At 39.0% G+C, this 19,136-nt stretch overlaps 1 protein-coding gene across 1 annotated transcript in view; it reads left to right on the forward strand.

Annotated features, from left to right (window-relative positions):
* The window catches only part of MED17 (mediator complex subunit 17), a 139,405-nt gene that overhangs the window by 36,165 nt on the left and 84,104 nt on the right, over positions 1-19,136 (forward strand). The window contains exons 4-6 of the mRNA XM_067153568.2: positions 7,300-7,480; positions 13,282-13,467; positions 14,084-14,289. Coding sequence (XP_067009669.1) covers positions 7,300-7,480; positions 13,282-13,467; positions 14,084-14,289 — 573 coding nt within the window. The remainder of the gene's footprint in view (positions 1-7,299; positions 7,481-13,281; positions 13,468-14,083; positions 14,290-19,136) is intronic.

Here is a 19,136-nt window from a genome sequence, read left to right on the forward strand (position 1 = left end):
TTGTTCACAGTGTACATTGATAATCTACTGAAAGATATAAGGTGGTAGGGAGAGGTTCAGTTACATGAAAATATAGTAAGCAGTTTGGCCCCTAGTTTGTCTTAATGGCAGATTGTGGTGAAAGCCTGCAGTGTAATATCTTGGAACTTGAAAATAGTTGCAGCGAGTGGGATATGAAAATTACCTTTCCTTCCAAGACTAAAATGATGTCAGCAAGTGAGAATTAAATGTCAGTTTGAGAGTACAAAGCTGGAACAAGCAGATAATTTAAAGTATTTAGGATGTGTTTTCTCCCAGGTTGGTAGTATGGTGAGTGAGAATGAATCAAGTGCAGCAAAACTAATGCAGTGAGCTCACAGTTGCAGTCAACAATATTCTGAATGAAGGAAGTCAGCTTCCGGAGGAAAGTATCTTTACACTGGTTTGTTTTCTGCCCAAATTTTTTTTATGGGATTGGAAGCTGGGTGGACTCAGGATGTCTTATAACATGTTAGAAGTAACAGACGTGATAGTTGTGAGAATGATCGCTGGTGCAAACGCTTGGCAACGGAGGATACTCAAAAAAGGAAAAAGGTAAAGGCGAAGTTAGGAATGAGCTTGACTGATGCAGCTGTGCGCATTAACCGGCTTCAGTCATGGGGTTATCCAAGGCAAAAGGAGGAGGATAGGTTACGTAGGAGAATAATGGACTCTTTTATGGAGGGTATGAGATGTAGAGGGAGACTAGGACGATGATGATTAGACCAGGCATGACAAATGTTTTTAAATCTAGCGGCTAGGTAATTTAAGTACTCGCATTGTTAATATACTGGCGTTTAGCTTTCTGAAAAATTAAACATGGTAGTAATAGCAATAGAAAGAAACCTGGACTGGGACACAGTGTTGGGGGAGGAGTGGTGGAAAGACCGAAGAAAGTGGAGAGGAACCATACTTGCCCCTACCCGGCTACAGCTGGTTAAAGGGAAATGATGATGATGATGAGTAATAGCAAAAAGCCTCCGTGGCTCAGACGGCAGCACGCTTGCCTCTCACCACTGGATACTGCAGTTCAAAGTGGAGGAAAGACGGGTTTTTCTCCGGGTACTCTGGTTTTCCCTGTCATCTTTCATTCCAGCAACACACTCCATTGACATTTAATTTCATCTGTCATTCATTTATCATTGCCCCAGAAGAGTGCGACAGGTTTTGGCAGCCGGCACATCTCTTATCCTTGCCGCTAGATCGGGGCTTCATTCATTCCATTCCTGACCCGGTCGAATGACTGGAAACAGTAATAGTAATAGGTATTGTGATTTTATAGTTTTATAAATTACAAGATATTACCACAAGCTCTAAAGACAGCAGGACACTGAACTGTATAAGACATGTCAATATGTATACAAATTTATGAAACTAGCCAATTGTCCACGAACCCACTACGCCGGCGTAGCATTGGGAGAGGTGATACTCCCACATGGCACGTCCCAGGTGGCGGATAGGGAGGGTCCTGACCGGCTTGCCGGCAGACTTGAGGGAAATAAAATACCTCTCGCAGCAAGCACACAATCCCCTGTGGGTGGGGGATGCAGATGAAGAATACACCCACGGTATCCCCTGCCTGTCGTATGAGGAGACTAAAAGGGGCGACCAAGGGATGATCAAATTAGAACCATGATACTACTTGTAATTAGTACCACCACGCAGGGAACACCCTGGGTCGCTTTTACTTCCGCGTAGTACCACTATGTTAGGTACACAATAGGTTTGTGATTAGTAGCGATGGTGTGTGCTCAAGATGTATTTTACAGTACCTGTGATTCATACCACTATATGAGCAACACCATGGTTCTGCCTTGCCTATGATTAATACCCACTATGTGAGGAACACCACGGGATAGTGCAAGTCCCTGTGGTTAGTCCACTTATGTGAAGAACACCATAGGTTTGCGTTGCCTGTATACAGCGACACAATTTGCGAAACACCATAGGTCTGTGTTATATGTGCGCATTACATTATCTGTGAGTAGTACCATAATGTGTGGAATACTGCAAGTTTACGCTGCTTTTGATTAGTACCACAACATGACAAATACCATGGTTCTACTTTTCAAGAAATAAGTACCATTATGAGGGGTCGATGACCTGAATGACCTCGATTCAGTATTGTGCTTTAGAAGCAGTTCTTTGGTCAGTAATACTATTGTTTAACGCTAGTTTCTGGAAATGTGGGGCATTACGGGTACGATTCACTGATTGGTTTAACTTCATATCCATCCATTCATTCTTCGTCCTCATGTTTTGAATTCTGGTCAGTGGAGGATTATGGATTTTTTATTGTCCTTATATTTCATCTCATTTTGTGCCATTTGGGGTGATGACCTAGATGTCAGGCCCCTTTAAACAACAATCATAATCATCACCACCACCCCTAGCCAATTGTTACATAGGCTTACTTATATTCTGATACTATTCTAAGAAATATAAACTTCATGTTGAATGGTCCGTATTGAACTGTGATTACATATAAAAGTAAAAGTTTAGTTTAACAGTTCCACCTTTTCAATAACTTTTTTTTGTATTGTGGGGTACATTAAAAATGAAACATATATTTGGTACTAGTTTTGATCTAAGGTCAAGGTAATAATCAGCCAACAACTCGAATTGCACAACGTATTAAACAGTCCATAAACAATGTACATATATCACAGGAACATTGGGGTTTGAAGCTATAAAATTTCAAGTTGAAGATGAAACAGTCACAATGGAAATAAAAGTTTTAAATTATGCCTAAATTGCATTAAAGTAAGGCACTTAGCTGCCGTTGAGGGATGATGCAATTTGATCAATCTGGATGCCGAATATTCTTGAAAATTTTTGTATCCTTCGCTAGAAAGTTCTGACAACTGTAAGTCATCATATGGTAGCAGGAGCATTTAGAAAACAATTTATGAACGTGCAGTGAACAATGTAGAAACGTGGTACATTGATGTCCAAAGAGCTTCTAGTTTAATGTGCTTAAAAAACTGAAGGCGAAAGTTGCGCTTGAAAGTCAAAGTGAATATTGTCAACTACACCAAAATGCACAATTACTTTGTATGTATTAGTGTGTGGTGTTAAAGGATTAATAACTTAAAATTTAAACATTACCTATCTACCTGTCTAAATACAAATATGATGCAAGAAATAACCCATCCTTAATTTGCCTTTTGTGTTCCACATGCATAGGAGCTTCGTATGCTGTCAAAATACGGAAATAAGTTCAGCGAGAGTGCGTTCTATTTCACTTCACACAAACAGCTCTGTTGAAATAATTTAATAGCAAACAAGATTCTATTTTGATAGTAAAGGAGCATTGCAGGATATTCGTGTCAATTACATGAGAAGAATAGTTGAGTTATTTCTTTGTCATTAATACTTTCTTTATGAGTGGTTTGCCCGATACCCAAACGTTCATACTTAACATTAATTTTTCTTCTGTTGTTTATATAATGCGTTATTATTATATAAAATGGTAATAACTTCAATATCAAAGCAGATATAGCCTAGAGTGTCAAAGGGTTGTGTATTATTACATACGCTTTGCAAAAGTTCAGTGACACCAAAGTGGGAATAAACATATAAAGAGGAGGAGCGGGAGGGGGGTTGGAGGGGAGATTAGACTCTGCTCGAAAAACAAGGCGCCAAAGGAAGAATTTTAGGCTGTGTCTTTGTTTGTATGTAAGCTCATGGGAGAAAATATTAGTCATCCCTAGAGAAATCGTTACAAGCATAATACCATGTAATTCCACCTCTGTTCTTGATAACCACCTGGTTTCGGTTAGGAAGAGAGTCCACAAGGTACGTCACAACCAGGTTAGGCCATTCGCTGAGGATTTGATTGCGCAGTTCCACTAAATTTTGGATATGCTTATGTCGGCATTTTACCTGCTGTTCCAACCTGTCCCAAAGATTTTTGATGGGCTTCAAGTCAGGTGATTTTGCAGGCCAGTCGAGATGTACTAGGGCGGGGCAGTGTTCATAAAACCAGTCACATGTATGCGTCCAGCCCAATGAACTTTACTGTTGTCTTGAAAAATCGGAGTATCAGTAGCATATTCATCATGCAGATGTTGACTGAATTTCAGAATGGTTAAATAAACATGCTTATTCATGTTAGTGGCCGTATCAGTGAGCGGGCCCAAGCCATGGTACGAAAAACATAACAGAACCACCTCTGGCTTGAACCTGACCTTGTACACATCCATGATGAAATGCTTCATTTGGCCTTTGGTGTACTCGACGACATGCGTCATTGGAATACAGGCAGTAACGTGTTTCGTCAGACCACATTTCGTTCTGCCAGTCAGCTTCTGTCCACGTTCGATTATTTCTAGCCCATTGAAGACACGCAGCTTTACGTGCCTGTGTGAGCAATGGCCTCTTGCGAAGTGACAGACTCCAAATGTTCATTGCATGCAGTTCCTGTCGCAATGTTTTCTCACCATTAGCTTAGGTTGTATCTTCATTCACAGACTGCAGCAATTCTTGTCAGGTTTGAAGGAAATTTTGATTCACAAGCCATGAAATGCATCTCCGGTTCCTCCCAACCACAATTCTGACGTGTTTCATGGCCACGTGTAGCACACCACTGCTTGTAGACACATTGAACAGTCTGCTGCGAAACACCATCAAATCCAGCAACTTCGCTCACCTTATAGCCATGGGCACTGCCAAACATGATTGCCGCTTTTTGCCACTCTGTCACATCCTTACATCCACCCATGTTGACGTACACTGTCCGCGTGAAACATCAGTGTCACTGATCGCTACTGCAGTGCTTGCGCAGTTGAGCACTGGACTCGTTCGCTGCACCGTATGTACAGGCTTGACGATCCATCTGTGCGTGAGCACTAGGGTGACTAATTTTTTGTCTGGTTAGTTTATGAATTATGTATGCTCTATCTCTCTAGTTCTGCCTGTTTGTAAATTTGATTCCTTTGCTAAATTGCCTATTCTCTGATATATATTATCATCTAAAATTTTAGATATCTTCTGCCTATTTGCCTTTTTTTTTCCTTTTCATTTTCACAAATTTCTCGCTCATACGTTCTATGAGTACATTTAGCACTCCTGCTTATCTCTTTCTTCAAGTTTCTTGGTCATTTCCAGTAAGAACTTCATAATATCCACATACATGTCTTGTTCTGTCATGTGTTCTTGTATCATGCTGTGATATTTGTGTATTTGCAGTATTTTCCATGCACCTAACTTTTCTTATATCCTCCTGTCTTTTCTCCTTTCTCTGAAACTGCCAATTTTTGTCTATCTCTTTCCAAGATCCCCTCCTGAAACTCCTTTTTCTATATTATTATTATTATTATTATTATTATTATTATTATTACTGTCATCACCCTGTTGATCAACAATCCTTAACATTATCATCTTTTCACACTTTATTTCCTCTTTAATACAGTATTTGCCTTATTTCTTTAAATACCTTTTAATTCAAACCCAACTGTGCGGTGCTAATTTTTTAACTGTTCACTTTTAATCTTCTTATATCGATAGTTTGCCATGGCTTTATCTCACATTTTCCTTTATCCTCATTTTCAAAATTTTAATTTAATACTTTCTTAATTAGCATAAATAATATTTGTATAATTTCTTTCTATTATAACCAGTATACTGTAACATTTGTGAATCCAACAGATCCGTTAAGTTCACGGACCTCACCATCTCAATAACGAAAACACACTTCAACATTTACAGAAAAGCAACTGCAACCATACAGAACTCCTCATGCCATCCCACTTCTCAAAAAATGGCAATATTTAGAGCTATGCTTCATAGAGCATTAAAAATACCCTTACTTGATTAAGGTAGAAGTAAAGAAATTCAGTTCATAAAGCAAGTGGGTGCAAAAAAATGGATACGAACCACATACGATAGATTAAATGCTTAAGAACATCATAAAGAAGAACAGCAGACTAAATCAGTACAAGATAGTGAACGCCACAAGTAAGACATTCAGTATCACAGCAATACCATTAATTGGAAAAGCATGAAACCAAATAACCAGAGCCCTTGAGAAACTATATGCTAGTCAGCTTCTTAACCACGAACAGGCTGAGTCTGATTCTACCACACTTGGTTAAAATCTACACCAGATAAATTCAAACAGGCTGGTGTGAGGTACCTGTACAGATTGTGAATGTTTTTGTATTGGACAACCTGGGAGAGGATTAGAAATCAGATTTCAGGAACAAATATTGGTACTTCCGCTACATAAGCATGATAAATCACTTGTTGCACGTGTACAGTGCATTGTGCAGGACATGAAGTACCAGATATACAGAATTCTCTCACAATTTTGCACATGCATCCAAATGGGATAAAAATGTACAGTTTATAGAAACACTAGAAATTTATAGACATTAATAGATCCACAATTCATGCTCAATGATTAAATAGAAAATTAATATTTAAAAACAGTTTAGTCTTTGCAACAACAGTATATTTCTGAAACTACACCCACTTATGGCTGACCCAACATAGATGTAGTATATTTATAAGGTACGTGGCTCCAACTCTTAAATGTAATGCATAATATTCTTTGGAAAGAATTTTATGTCAAGTAGAATAACAATGTGTCTCCATTTTACCAACTGATGATGGGTCACAGTCTCTGAAATGCGTTGCGAAGTGAATTATTTAATAAAACTCGAAGTGTTTGGTAATGCTGATTTATTTCAGTCACAGCGAAGACCTATGTCAAAACATGGTTGCGCATGTTGTTGGAAGTCATCTTTTCTGTAGCATATTTCAGTGATCACCAATCCACGCGATATCTCGCTTGTATCACGTAAGAGGTTAATATTAACCATTTTCTTCTTTTGGTGTGTGCTAGTGTTACAAAAATAGTTTAAAATACCAATATAGTTGGTCCGTTATTGGACATTATACATTTTCCAGCTACCTCATTCCTTTGCCTCTGTGTGCTAAGTTGGGCTCATCACTTGGTAAATAGCATACCTATATCACATAAATAGTTTGACAAACTGGAGAAATTTAAGGTTATATTACTTTACAGAAATGGAATAAAAGTTGGTAAAACTGCAAAAAAGCAATTCTTTTGTCTCTTCACTTATTAAAAGTACTCTATCATGCTTCACTCATTTCTGCCTCTGTTCTATGAGAGTTAGTTATGGTTCACAGTTGTAACAACTTCGTTGCCAATCTTTTATCCGTCTCTTGTATCATCTTTCATTACGTTTTGTATCCTGTGTAGTGTTACAAAGTGAGTGTTTCGTGTTTCTAATACTAATTGCTGTGTGTTTGAAGGCTCTTGCTGGAGCAGCTTCTGTATTGCTGACTGGAGCAGAACGTCTCAGAACATCACAGACTGAATTAGCAAGGAATAGGACTACTCCTGATTTTCACATTGAATTGCTTCGGTTGAGGCAGAATTGGAGACTGAAGAAAGTGTCTAATTCCATTATTGGTGATCTCAGCTATAGAACGGGTATGAAACTATTCTTGTGTACTCAAAGTGGATTTTTGAGTGTTACATCTATAGACTGGGAATATCATTGAAGCAGCAGATAGTTTCTGAATACACTTCAGCATACATCAATAACATGAACAGTCTGAACAGTAAGCAGTGCATCATATTTGTTCATTAATGTAAAAGAAAGTACCTGTGATAAATATTTTATTAATATGCTTGTGACCTGCCCAGTTTCACGTGGGAGTAATTTTTATTTTATAGTAATAGGTTTGATAAGGTTTCTCTGTAGACACAGTGAGTTTTTTAAAATTCTCATTTATGTTCGTAGCTCAGTGCGGCATTTCTCTAAGGCTCATTTGGCCACCTGCCTGTTAGCTCGCTCTTTTTCCTCATAGGATATTTAAACCATTCCTTCACTTTCACTGACGCGATAACTCTTAAATCATTCTGGCAAACTACATTTTGCGAAGGGTATTTTCATCTTAGTAAGATTGAGGTGAATAAACAATTACTGGGCGAGTTGGCTGTGCAGTTAGGGGCACGCAGCTGTGAGCTTGCTTTCGGGAGATAGTGGTTTAGAACCCCACTGTACCCCCTGCGGGTGGGAGACGCAGACGAAAATACACCCACGGTATCTCCTGTCTGTCGTAACAGGTGACTAAAAGGGGCGGCCAAGGAATAATGATGATAGAACCACGAGAATACTTGTGATTTGTACCATTACATGCAGAACACCATGGGTCAATGTTACTTGCTACTAGTACCACCTTGCGAGAAAAACCATGGATCTACATTACATAGGGGCAGTACCATTATGCGCATAACACTGCGGGTGTGGGCATTGTTTGTGATAATGGTCATCGTGTGTATTTCACCGGTCGGTTCCACTGAGTTCAGAATGGGTCTGCGTTACCTATGAGTAATATCAGTTTATGAGAAACTCCATGGGTCTACCTTGCTTGTGATTAGTGCCATTAAGTGAGAAACACCACAGGATTGGCTGGTGCCTGTGTTTAGTACCACTATGTGAGTAAATCATGGGCCTGTGTTGCCTGAGAGTAGTAATGCCATTATGTGAGGAACACCATGGGTTTGTCTTGCCCATGGGCAATACACCGTGGGTCTATATTGCCTTACCACTATGTGAGCAACACCATGAGTATACGTGGCCTGTGATTAGTTCCACTAAGTGAGGAACACAATAGGAATACTGGCGCCCATGTATAGGTCCACTATGAAAGGGACGCCACAGGCCTACTTTGCTTGTGAGTAGTACCCTTCTGTGCAAAACATGGGTTTGTATTACCTGCGAGTGGTGCCATTGTGTGTGACGTACCCTGGGTTTACATTACCTATGTTTAGTACCACCATGCGAGAAACACCATGAGTCTACATTACCTGTGTTTAGTACCACTATAAGAAGCACACTGTGGTAGTGCTTTACCAGTGATTAGTATCATTGAGGGGCCAGTGATCTGGATTTTGGACTCCTTTAGGTAATACATATCATCCCAGTGATTAAGACATTGTGAATTAGATCCAACTGATTGTTTTTGTTTCATGATCATTTTTATCACCATTCGTTTTATATTCTAGTTAGTGGATACATTTTGAAGTTTTAATTTTAATTTTGTTGCACCTCATACCATTAGGGGCCAGTGACCAAGCTGTCATCATCATCATCGAACCCCACTGTCGGCAGCTCTGAAGATGGTTTTACATGGTTTCCAATTTTCACACCAGGCAAATGCTAGAGCTGTACCTTAATTAAGGCCATGACTACTTCCTTCCCACTCCCAGGCCTTTCCTCTTCCATCGTCGTCATAAGACCTATCTGTTTCAGTGCGATGTAAAGCAAATTGTAAAATATTTATATATAGATAAGGATTGTGTAATCTAAAAAAATAGTGAGTTTGTACTCTGTTTGGAGTTCACAAATTTGACCATTTTTGGCCTTACATTGGTCCATATTGTCTAAGCTCATGGAAAAAAGTACTCTGGGTTGTTGATAGGTCTGCCCTGTCAACATTTATTACGGTGTAACGTCGTTAATTTAATCAAATACAGCCCTATGCTGCTTAACAGGAGTTGAAGGAATTAAGTCAGTTTAATCAATCATTGATCGTACAGGTTTTGAGAAATAGCCTTCTCTTCATCAGTGATAATAACATCATAAGAAAAATGAATATAATAATCGTGCCATTTTATTAAAACTTCTAAAGTGAGTTTTCTGCATTAAGGCAAGAACAGACGCAGCAACTTTTAGGTGAGCATTGAAAAACTTTTTGTTAAGATTAACATTTGTAGCAATTAATGTTTTAATTGCAATCAATAATAAATGGTATTAGAAATAGAGATTTTGTTTATGATGTTATCGATGAACAGAATGGGCATTTCTCAAAACCTGTACGATCGATGATTGATTAAATTAATATAAAATAAATATTGACACTTGCATGTGAAGAAACGTGTTTAGTCGGGCTGTGTTGCTCAGACAGTTGAGTTACTGGCCTTCTGACCCCAACTTTGATAGGTTCATTCCTGGCTCAGTCTGATGGTATTTGAAGGTGCTCAAATACGTCAGCCTCATGTTGGTAGATTTATTGGCATGTAAAATAACTCCAGCGAGACAAAATGTTATCACCTTGGCATTTCCAAAAACCATCAAAAGTATTTAGTGTGGTGTAAAAACAATGACATTATTATTAAACATGTCTAAATTACAGTTTGGTACCTTAATTCATTACACTGTCATCAATGACAGAACTTGACACATAACGTTGTACTATGTCCATCTTTTCTACTGCTGCCGAATGGATTGGTACTGCTGCATAGATCTTGTTGGTTAAATTTTCATCCTCTGGTTCTTGCTTGTTACTGCCTTTTATCAGTCTTCAGCTGTTCATGAATTTCTTCTGCCGTCTGTACTTTGCAGGTGGCAACATTGTCATCACATTCAACATTATTGTTGTCATCAGTCCATAGACTGGTTTGATACAACGCCCATACCACCCTATCCTGTGCTATTTTCATTTTTGCATAACTTCTACAGCCTATATCTGCTTGTCAGATTCGTACCTTGGTCTACCCCTATTGTTCTTACCACCTACACTTCCCTCAAAAACCAACTGTACAAGACCTGGGTGTCGATGTGCCCTATCATTCTATCTCTTCTTCTGGTCAAATTTTGCCAAATCAATCTCTTCTCACCAATTCAATTCAGTATCTCCTCATTTGTGATTCTATCTACCCATCTCACATTCACATTCTTCATATGATTTAACATATGTTGCAACAATTCTGTTTTTATTCTGCCCCAAGTTTGCTACATTCATTATCCACCCGATCAGTGTTTTCCATTATTTTCATTGAAATGTCATGAGTGGCTGAACAAATGAAGCCTGCTTTTCAGAAATGTTTTCGAATTGTGGCCTCATTTACAGATTCCGAAGCACATTTTAAGATATGCATGGCATCCAAAATTGAGATATTACATGAAGGTGTTTACAGGAAAGCCAATCTCTTCTGCACGAGCATCTTTCTATATTTCTGCTCCACACGCTGGATGATGCCCTGGTCCAGCGGTTGGAGATGGCTTGTACAGTACACAGGAAGAAACACAACACGTACATTTCTGAAATAAAATGTATCAGTTGGATGTGCAGCACATTAGTCATTGAACAGTACGATTTTTCTCTGCCGCTCTCCCATTCTGGTATCAAGTGATCGTAAGATGTTCTCAAAAATTGGTGACGTCATTCAGACATTGGTATTTGCTCTACTGGCATAGAGAGAAACGTACATTCTTAAAACTATGTGGATTCTTTTATTTCCCTATTATGAGCTGCGTCAGTTTCTCTGTTTCATTCTCATTGCAGCATAATAGCACTGTTGTTCTCTCTTAACTTAGTTTACCTCCATGGCATTTCTCATCCTTGAATGTGTGTGTTTTATGAAAATGAAGTTGGAAAAATTGCCTTGCTTCATTTCCATTAAAAACACATTACGGCTAAGGTCCTTTAGGATTTCTGGCAATGTCATATACCCTCAAGTCGAAACAGTATCGTCATTACACTGGCAGCCTCCGCACGTATCGATTTGTCTGAAAGTCTCCAAGTTTACACAACGAATATTTTATTACACCACCTATTCAGTACAATCCACTGTTGCGTGGTTAAATGAACTTAGAAACTACCAAATTTTAAGGTACATGTTTCGCCCCTCTTTTACTGGGCATCATCAGCCTTATTCAATCCTCCGAGGACCTTATCCAATTTATATAAACTATACTATTGAATTCTTAATAGTATTGACACTGTGGTTCATTATATTTACAGTATAAAGATATTTAAAAACAAAAACAAAACATATATACACACATTAAAATCACTTTAAAAATTATTAAAATGTTTGTCTAAAAGAATTTTGTCTCACATTATTTCTTAAAAATAATTCATTTCTGAATCTGAAATGGATCTTCTTCATAAAATGCTTGAACAATAAGCAACACTTGGGGACCAGAGTATCGAACCCAAGGATTAGTATGACAAAGCCTGCATGTTGAAGGTGAGATATGTTTTCAAAAAACATAACGGTTAAAAATGCGTAGTCAAATTGAAGGCGATATGGATTAAGTTATCATAATATGTTGGGTAAAAATCATCGTATAATGAGTGCTAGAAGACATTATGGTGTTGGTCAGAATCGCTGCTAAAACTATTCATAAGAGTGAAATATAGACCCATATGACAATCTCATGGAAACATAGTGCCCCCTTTGGATGTAGACGACTTTAGAGAAGAACGTGGATGTTTCATTCACCAAACATTATGTACGTCCTACTGTTTCAGCAGCGTTAGTTTGTTCGGTGTTCCTACTCCTAGTCCCACTCTGTTTATTGTCTTTACTACTGTTTTGGCTTCATTTAGGCGGAGATTAATGTTTTTTGTGTGTTCAAAACGGACAAAATTATGATACTTCAAGACACATACGCCAGGCTACACACCAAGATTAATAAAAGTTCTAATTGAAGGGGGTTTTCAGTTGATGAGAGGAAGGCAGCATCTTTCAGAATGATGAAATATTGGGCTGACAGAAAAGCAATAAATCCTCTTGACTAGAGTGGTCCAATGTAGGCCATGAAATGTAAAATAAAATATTATCATCATCATCATCATGACTTTCACATGCTTTGATGCACAGATCACCCATGGGTGTCAGAAAGACCTGCAACAGGCTTCTCTGGAGCAATCGGTCAATTATTGGTCGTAGTTGATAGGGGTAGAAATGCGAGGGGAACTTGCCCATTGGTGAAGCTGAAGGCTTTTGTGGCCCTGGTCTGGCACTGGCTTGGTTCAGCTGTGGAGAAAGGCTTGGAATATGTGTAGGTATATACTAGTCATTGGGGGATAGATAACACAGATTCTTACAACAAAGATATGTTTTCTTCATCCATAAAGTTATTAAGGTATTACTTTTGCTATGTATGATATAACTGAGTGGCCCCACTGAGTTTCTGAATTATTTAGTCTATCTTTTCTACTCCAGGTTGTGATTTTGAATCCTGGTATAGTCATTTGGTATTTAAAAATACTCAGTAATGAGACACCTCCAGTTGTTGTTGTTGTTGTTGTTATTGTTATTTTTGTTATCTCCATAAATTGACCTATGAACCCTGTAATTATTGTTTCATTCATTCATTTATTTAGCATCCATAGACTCTACAATTATGTATTTTGAAATATGCCAACATGCCAATATGCCTTCATGTATTAGCTATGCTGATTTGTGTTGTCTTTTTTTTTTTTTTTTAACAGCGGGCTCCAAATATGCACAGACAGGGATGTTTGAAGTAACAAAGGCAGAAGAAGAGACTCCTCCTAGTGGAAGTCCACCTCCTTCTCCAGGAGCTGGACCTGTTCCCAAATCAAGTTCTGCTCTCAGAGTAACAGTTCCTAGTGAATTACAAGGTGTAGCATATATAGAAGTGCTATGTCAGAAAGGTGAGCTGACTAGTTGTATTCATCACTCAGTGCAATGCCGAGTCAGTGTTCTGCTAATTATCATAGTCTTGGTCTTTGATGACAATATTAAGATGAGCCTTTATATATAACTCTTCAACTGTATTATTACTTTTCCATAGCATGACATAGTACGAATGGCATGTGGTGAATATTGCCTATTATTCATGATAATTTAAATGCTGTCACATATTTTCAATTTTTGTTACAATATATTCTTAATGCTTGGATGTGCTCTTTATGCTCTATTAATCACTAAGTGAGTTGGCTATGAGGTTCATTATGTAGCTGTGAACTTGCTTGCGTTTGGGAGACAGTGACTTCGAATCCCACTGTTGGCACCCGTGAAGATCGTTTTCCCTGGTTTCCTGTTTTTGCACCGGGCAGGTGCTGGGGCTGTACTGTAATTAAAGCCACGGATGTTCCCTTCTCGGTCCTAGCCATTTCGTATTGCCAAAAGATCTGAGCAGTGCAACATTAAAGCAGTAGCCAAGCATTTATTAAAAAATAAAGCTTTCTTTTATCAAATGCTACTTAACAGTAAAGGTAATCAAACGACATGGGTTAGTTTTGTTAGTATATGATGCTTGCATTTCAGATCAGGAAGACTTGTGCAGTGCCTCCATTAATCTCCTGGGTTCACCACCGACGGCTACAAATGCTGATATACATTGGCAGCAGAAGCTGGAGGCTGCTCAGAATGTTTTGTTCTGCAAAGAATTATTCAATCAGCTGGCCAAAGAAGCAGTTCAGCTTCAGGCTCCCATTCCACACATGGTGGTTGGCAATCAGATCATGGCTACAGTGAGTGCATTTTAATATCTTGTTTTTTCCAGTAACTTTGCCCTTAGTGTGAGGGCACCTGTACTATCACCTGTTCCATAACTCTTTCCATTTCTTAGCATTACTTACCCTTTTTTTTTTTTTTTTTTTTAATTTGAGGGTCAGTTAAGTCTATAACTTTTCCTCCGACATTGAAATGCACCCTTTAGGTTTGGTGATGATCCCCTCAACAGAGGAAACTACTGTACACTGGAAGCCATCACACGTTAAGCCCAACAGCAAAGTGGGTGGAGGAGGAACTTAATACCACTGTGGTTCCCAATGGTCCTGTATGCGGAATAGGATGACGAACTGGCTGTGAAGGCACAGCTCTACTTTTCTTGGGCCGGCAGTGGTTCGTTGCAGTTCTGGCGTTCTGAAATCATGTCTCATGCTTCATGAACTGTGATGAATAACTCCAGAATCATAGTGTGTGGGTCACTTCCTGGCAAGCTGCAATCCACCTTAAAATCACGCTAAAGGCAGTCTCTCCTGCCATTTCCTTTTTAAAGTCCAATGGTGATAGAATAATAATGGTGGTAGCACGTTTTGTGTGAAACTGGGAGCTAGTAGTCTGGACCATCCTGCACGTTGGCGGCAGCTATGTGATGGTTGCCTTCCTGAGACCTATGACTACTCAGGGATCTGATCCTGCTTCTGCAACTGGGCAGTTCTATTTAGGATTGCTGGTACCCACCCTGAATGGGAAGGACTATAAAAATGTGGGCTAAACTTTGGTAGTCACACTTGAACTTGGCTGGGAATCCGCACACAGAATCTCACTCTGATTTTTACAGACGGAAACAAAGAAAGAAATATAGAACATGACTATTGGAACGTGTAACGTCAGGACTTTACTGGACTTAACGGACGACAACAATAACAACAGACCAGAGAGAAGGACAGGTCTGATTACGCACAAACTAGGTAGACTGAATATCTGTTGCTCTTGGTGAAACCAGGTTATAGGTGAAGGACAAATCAATGTTGCCAGTTCAGGCTACACCATCTTTTGGAAAGGATGCAGGAGAACCACCCATTTGTGGTGGTGGATTTGCAGTGAAAACAAAAATGGTGAATGAATGTCTGCTCACCTGTATTGCAGTCAATGAAAGACTTGTGATTCTTCTAATTCCTCTTGCTGGAGATAGTTTTGTCACCCTTCTCTCTACTTATGCTCTCACTTTAAACAATGATGAAGACTCCGAGAATCACTTCTACCCCCACCTGTACAGTTTTCTCATGAAGATAGGTACTAAAGAAAAACTTTTTTTTTACTTGGTGATTTTAATGTCAGGGTGGGAACAGTCGATTATGGAATGCCACGAGTTATCAGGGTGTTGGAAATTGTAATACAGATGTATTACTACTTCTTCTTGGTCTCTGCTCAGCACAGGCTTTTCATCATCAATATGCTATTCTGCCTACTTAATTGTTTTAAGACCACATGGGTGCATCCACCCTCCAAACGCTGACATCTCATTGACTGTATTGACATCTTGATATTATCATTATTTGGCGGCTTGACAGTAGAAATGTTGTAATTATGAGGACTGCATGAAGTATAGGTGACTACTGGACTTAACACAGACTTCTAGTTAGCTGAATAAGGATCTTCATACTTTGGAAACCACAATGTTATTTCGCTAACCCTTCCAGGAGGAAATACATCACCAAACTTCAGAATACAGCTGTGAGTTCTGTTTTACAAGACTCTTTTAGAGTCAGTACAAAGATGCTGAACTAGAGTGGACCATATTAAAAAGCAACATCAAAGAGACGCAGAGAAGGTCATTGGTTATGATGCAAGGAAGAGAAAGGACTTGTTTGACGATAGTAATTACGAGATGCAGAACCTCATCATTGCCAAGAGGTATATATACCTTTTCCTTCTTCAAGATCCATCTTCCATGAAAAAGAAAGCATCCTTTCAAGAGCTTAAATAAAAATGCCAGACTGAAATAAGAGAATTAAAAAAAACACATGTTGGCAACAAAATGCCAAGAAACTCCCAAGTCTGGGAGATGCTGGAGATATACAGAAATTTTATGCTGGGATGAAAGAGCCGTATGGTCCTGTTCGCTCCTCATCAGGGACTATGAAAGCCACTGACAATACTCCAATCCTTACTGACAGCCGGGACATCTCGAGCCGCTGGAAAGTGTACATTTAAACCGCAGTTTTACAGCTGCTGAAGACTTCAATGTGTGTTAGAACCTTGGACGACAGTCCCTCCAACTTTTCAGGAATTTACTAAGATGCTTGATAATCTGAAACCAAGAAAGTACTACTACTTCTTAAGCTGCTTTTTATAGGTGGTGTAATGCTTGCTAGAATTTTGTTGAATAGTCTCCAGACAATCTCTGAGAAGGTACTTCCTGTCTCGGTGTGGTTTGCGTGCAGCCAGAGGCACTAATTGGTATGATCTTCTGTGCAAGACAGCTACAGGAGACATGCAGAGAACAACAAAAACCTCTGCTTTGGGTACTTTGTGATCTAGAAAAGTCCTTTGGTTCAGTGCCCAGAGAAGCAGTATGGATGGTTTTAAGATGGTTTGGCTGTCCTGAACACTTTGTTGAACTGATTCAAATATTCCACAATTATGTTTGGACAGATGTTGTTCCAGAACAAAACATCAGAAGAATTCCTCATCACTAATGGGCTTACCCAGCTCGATAGCTGCAGTCGCTTAAGTGCGGCCAGTATCCAGTAATCGGGAGATAGTGGGTTCGAGCCCCACTGTCGGCAGCCTTGAAGATGGTTTTCCGTGGTTTCCAATTTTCACACCAGGCAAATGCCAGGGCTGTACCTTAATTAAGGCCACGGCTGCTTCCTTCGAATTCCTAGGCCTTTCCTATCCTATCGTCGCCATAAGACATATCTGTGTCGGTGCGACATAAAAAAAAAAAAAAAAAAAAAAAAAAACAATTAATGGGCTTAAACAAGGTTGTGTATTTGCTTCACCATTCTTTGTCCTGTACCAGGCAACCATGCTGTACGAAGCATCGTCTGCGAAAAACACAGGTGTGGAACTCAAGTATAGATTTGATGGAGGACTATTTAATGAAACCAGACTCGCAGGTCTCACCTGTGTAATGGAACTGCAGTATGGAGACGACAGTGCTTCTCCAGCTCATACATGTGATGGGCTGTAAATGTCAGTTAATTGCTTCAGTAGGGCAAATGCATGTTTTGCCTGACCATCAACATTCCAAAAACGAAGGTAGTCTTACAGCCAGCTCCTGGAACTGCCTTCTCAGATTTCAATTTTTCCATCTCCAACACACATCTGGAACATACTGGTAACTTCCTCCATCTAGGAAGTATATTCAACCAACTGCTTATTGGAGAAGGACGTGGAGAACATAATTCCTGCTAGCATTGTAGCTTTCGGATGTCTCGCACATTAGGTCTTCCTGAATGAAGATCTAAGAATATACACCAAACTAATTGTGTATTGAGCAGTTGTCATATCCACCTTGCTGCATGGGTGTGAAACATGGACTCTCTATTGCTGCGATATCAAGAAACTAGAACATTTCCACCAGTGGAAGCTCAGATCCATCATGAACGTTAAATGGGGTGACTATATACTGTACATAACCGTTCTTAAGAGGGCAAAGGTGAACAGTGTAGAGGTTACCATCGTTGGTCACCAATTCAAATGGATTGGGCATGTCCTGCATATGAAGGATGACAGACTTCCTTAACAAACTCTGTACAGTGAACTTAGTACAGGTAGGAGAACTTGTCCATATTTATCTCCGTATCTGGTGGTAAAATCCATTCTTCCATTTTCTCTCAGTTCACCTCCCAAGTATTTGAAGTGTTTTACTATTTACTGCTGTTCCTTGTCTCCATTTTTGTTAGCTTCTTTTTCTTTTTTACTTCCTCTACTCATCACCATTGTCTTGCTCTTCTCCATGTTGATCATTAACCCTTTGCAGTTTCCAATTTAAAGGCTGATACCCAGCCTTAATTACAATGTTTTCTGACAGAGTACTTTAAATCCCAATTGGCACGGCAGCATAAATACCGCCCTTTAAAAGAAAATAACTAGAAGTCAGACAAATAAAGATATAAATGTAATTTCTTTTGCATTTTGTTCTTAAATGATTAGTGTATATAAATTTGTACTCACACTAATTTTGAATGTCCACATTTTGCTCATGGTGGTATTCCAAAAAGCACCCTGTCATGCACAGTGGTAGATTGCACTGCTTACATTTGAATGTTGTTTGTTTGCCTCTCCCAGAAGCTGTCCTAGTTTTAATTTGTAAACACAAAGCACACACTGACCCAGTCGGACACCATCCCCAAGTGCCCACATTGGCAGCAACAACAAAATTAACTTACAAGAAAAAGAAACAAGTGGAAGCCGACGTCACCATTACAAACGCGACAAACAAGGAAAACAGAAATTACTTACCTCAAACAGAGCAGGTGACCCAAACCGTGGAAAGAGAAAAAACTTGTCACTGTATGGATCAGAAAATGAAAGGAATACCCTCAAGGTTGATTAAAATAAAAATAACATTTTAAATAAACCAACAGCTTTGCCTACCTATTGATCAGTCATAAATTACAAACATATAACTAGCTCAACAATTAACCTCATCTAGTAACACTTAGTAAATTTAAAAGAAATAATCATAACAATTAATAATCTTGGTGCGTTCAATTTAATTTGCACATTTCACCATTTCCTGTCTTTCAATTTGCCAGAAATTTTATGCAAAATAATAATTCCATGTACTGATGAAATTCTTAAAACTAGGTTTAATACCTAGATAGGGTACGAGGCGAGGAGCTCCCACAAGAAAATTTAC

Source organism: Anabrus simplex, chromosome 9 (assembly GCF_040414725.1).
Source record: "Anabrus simplex isolate iqAnaSimp1 chromosome 9, ASM4041472v1, whole genome shotgun sequence".
Classification (NCBI taxonomy): Eukaryota; Metazoa; Arthropoda; class Insecta; order Orthoptera; family Tettigoniidae; genus Anabrus; species Anabrus simplex.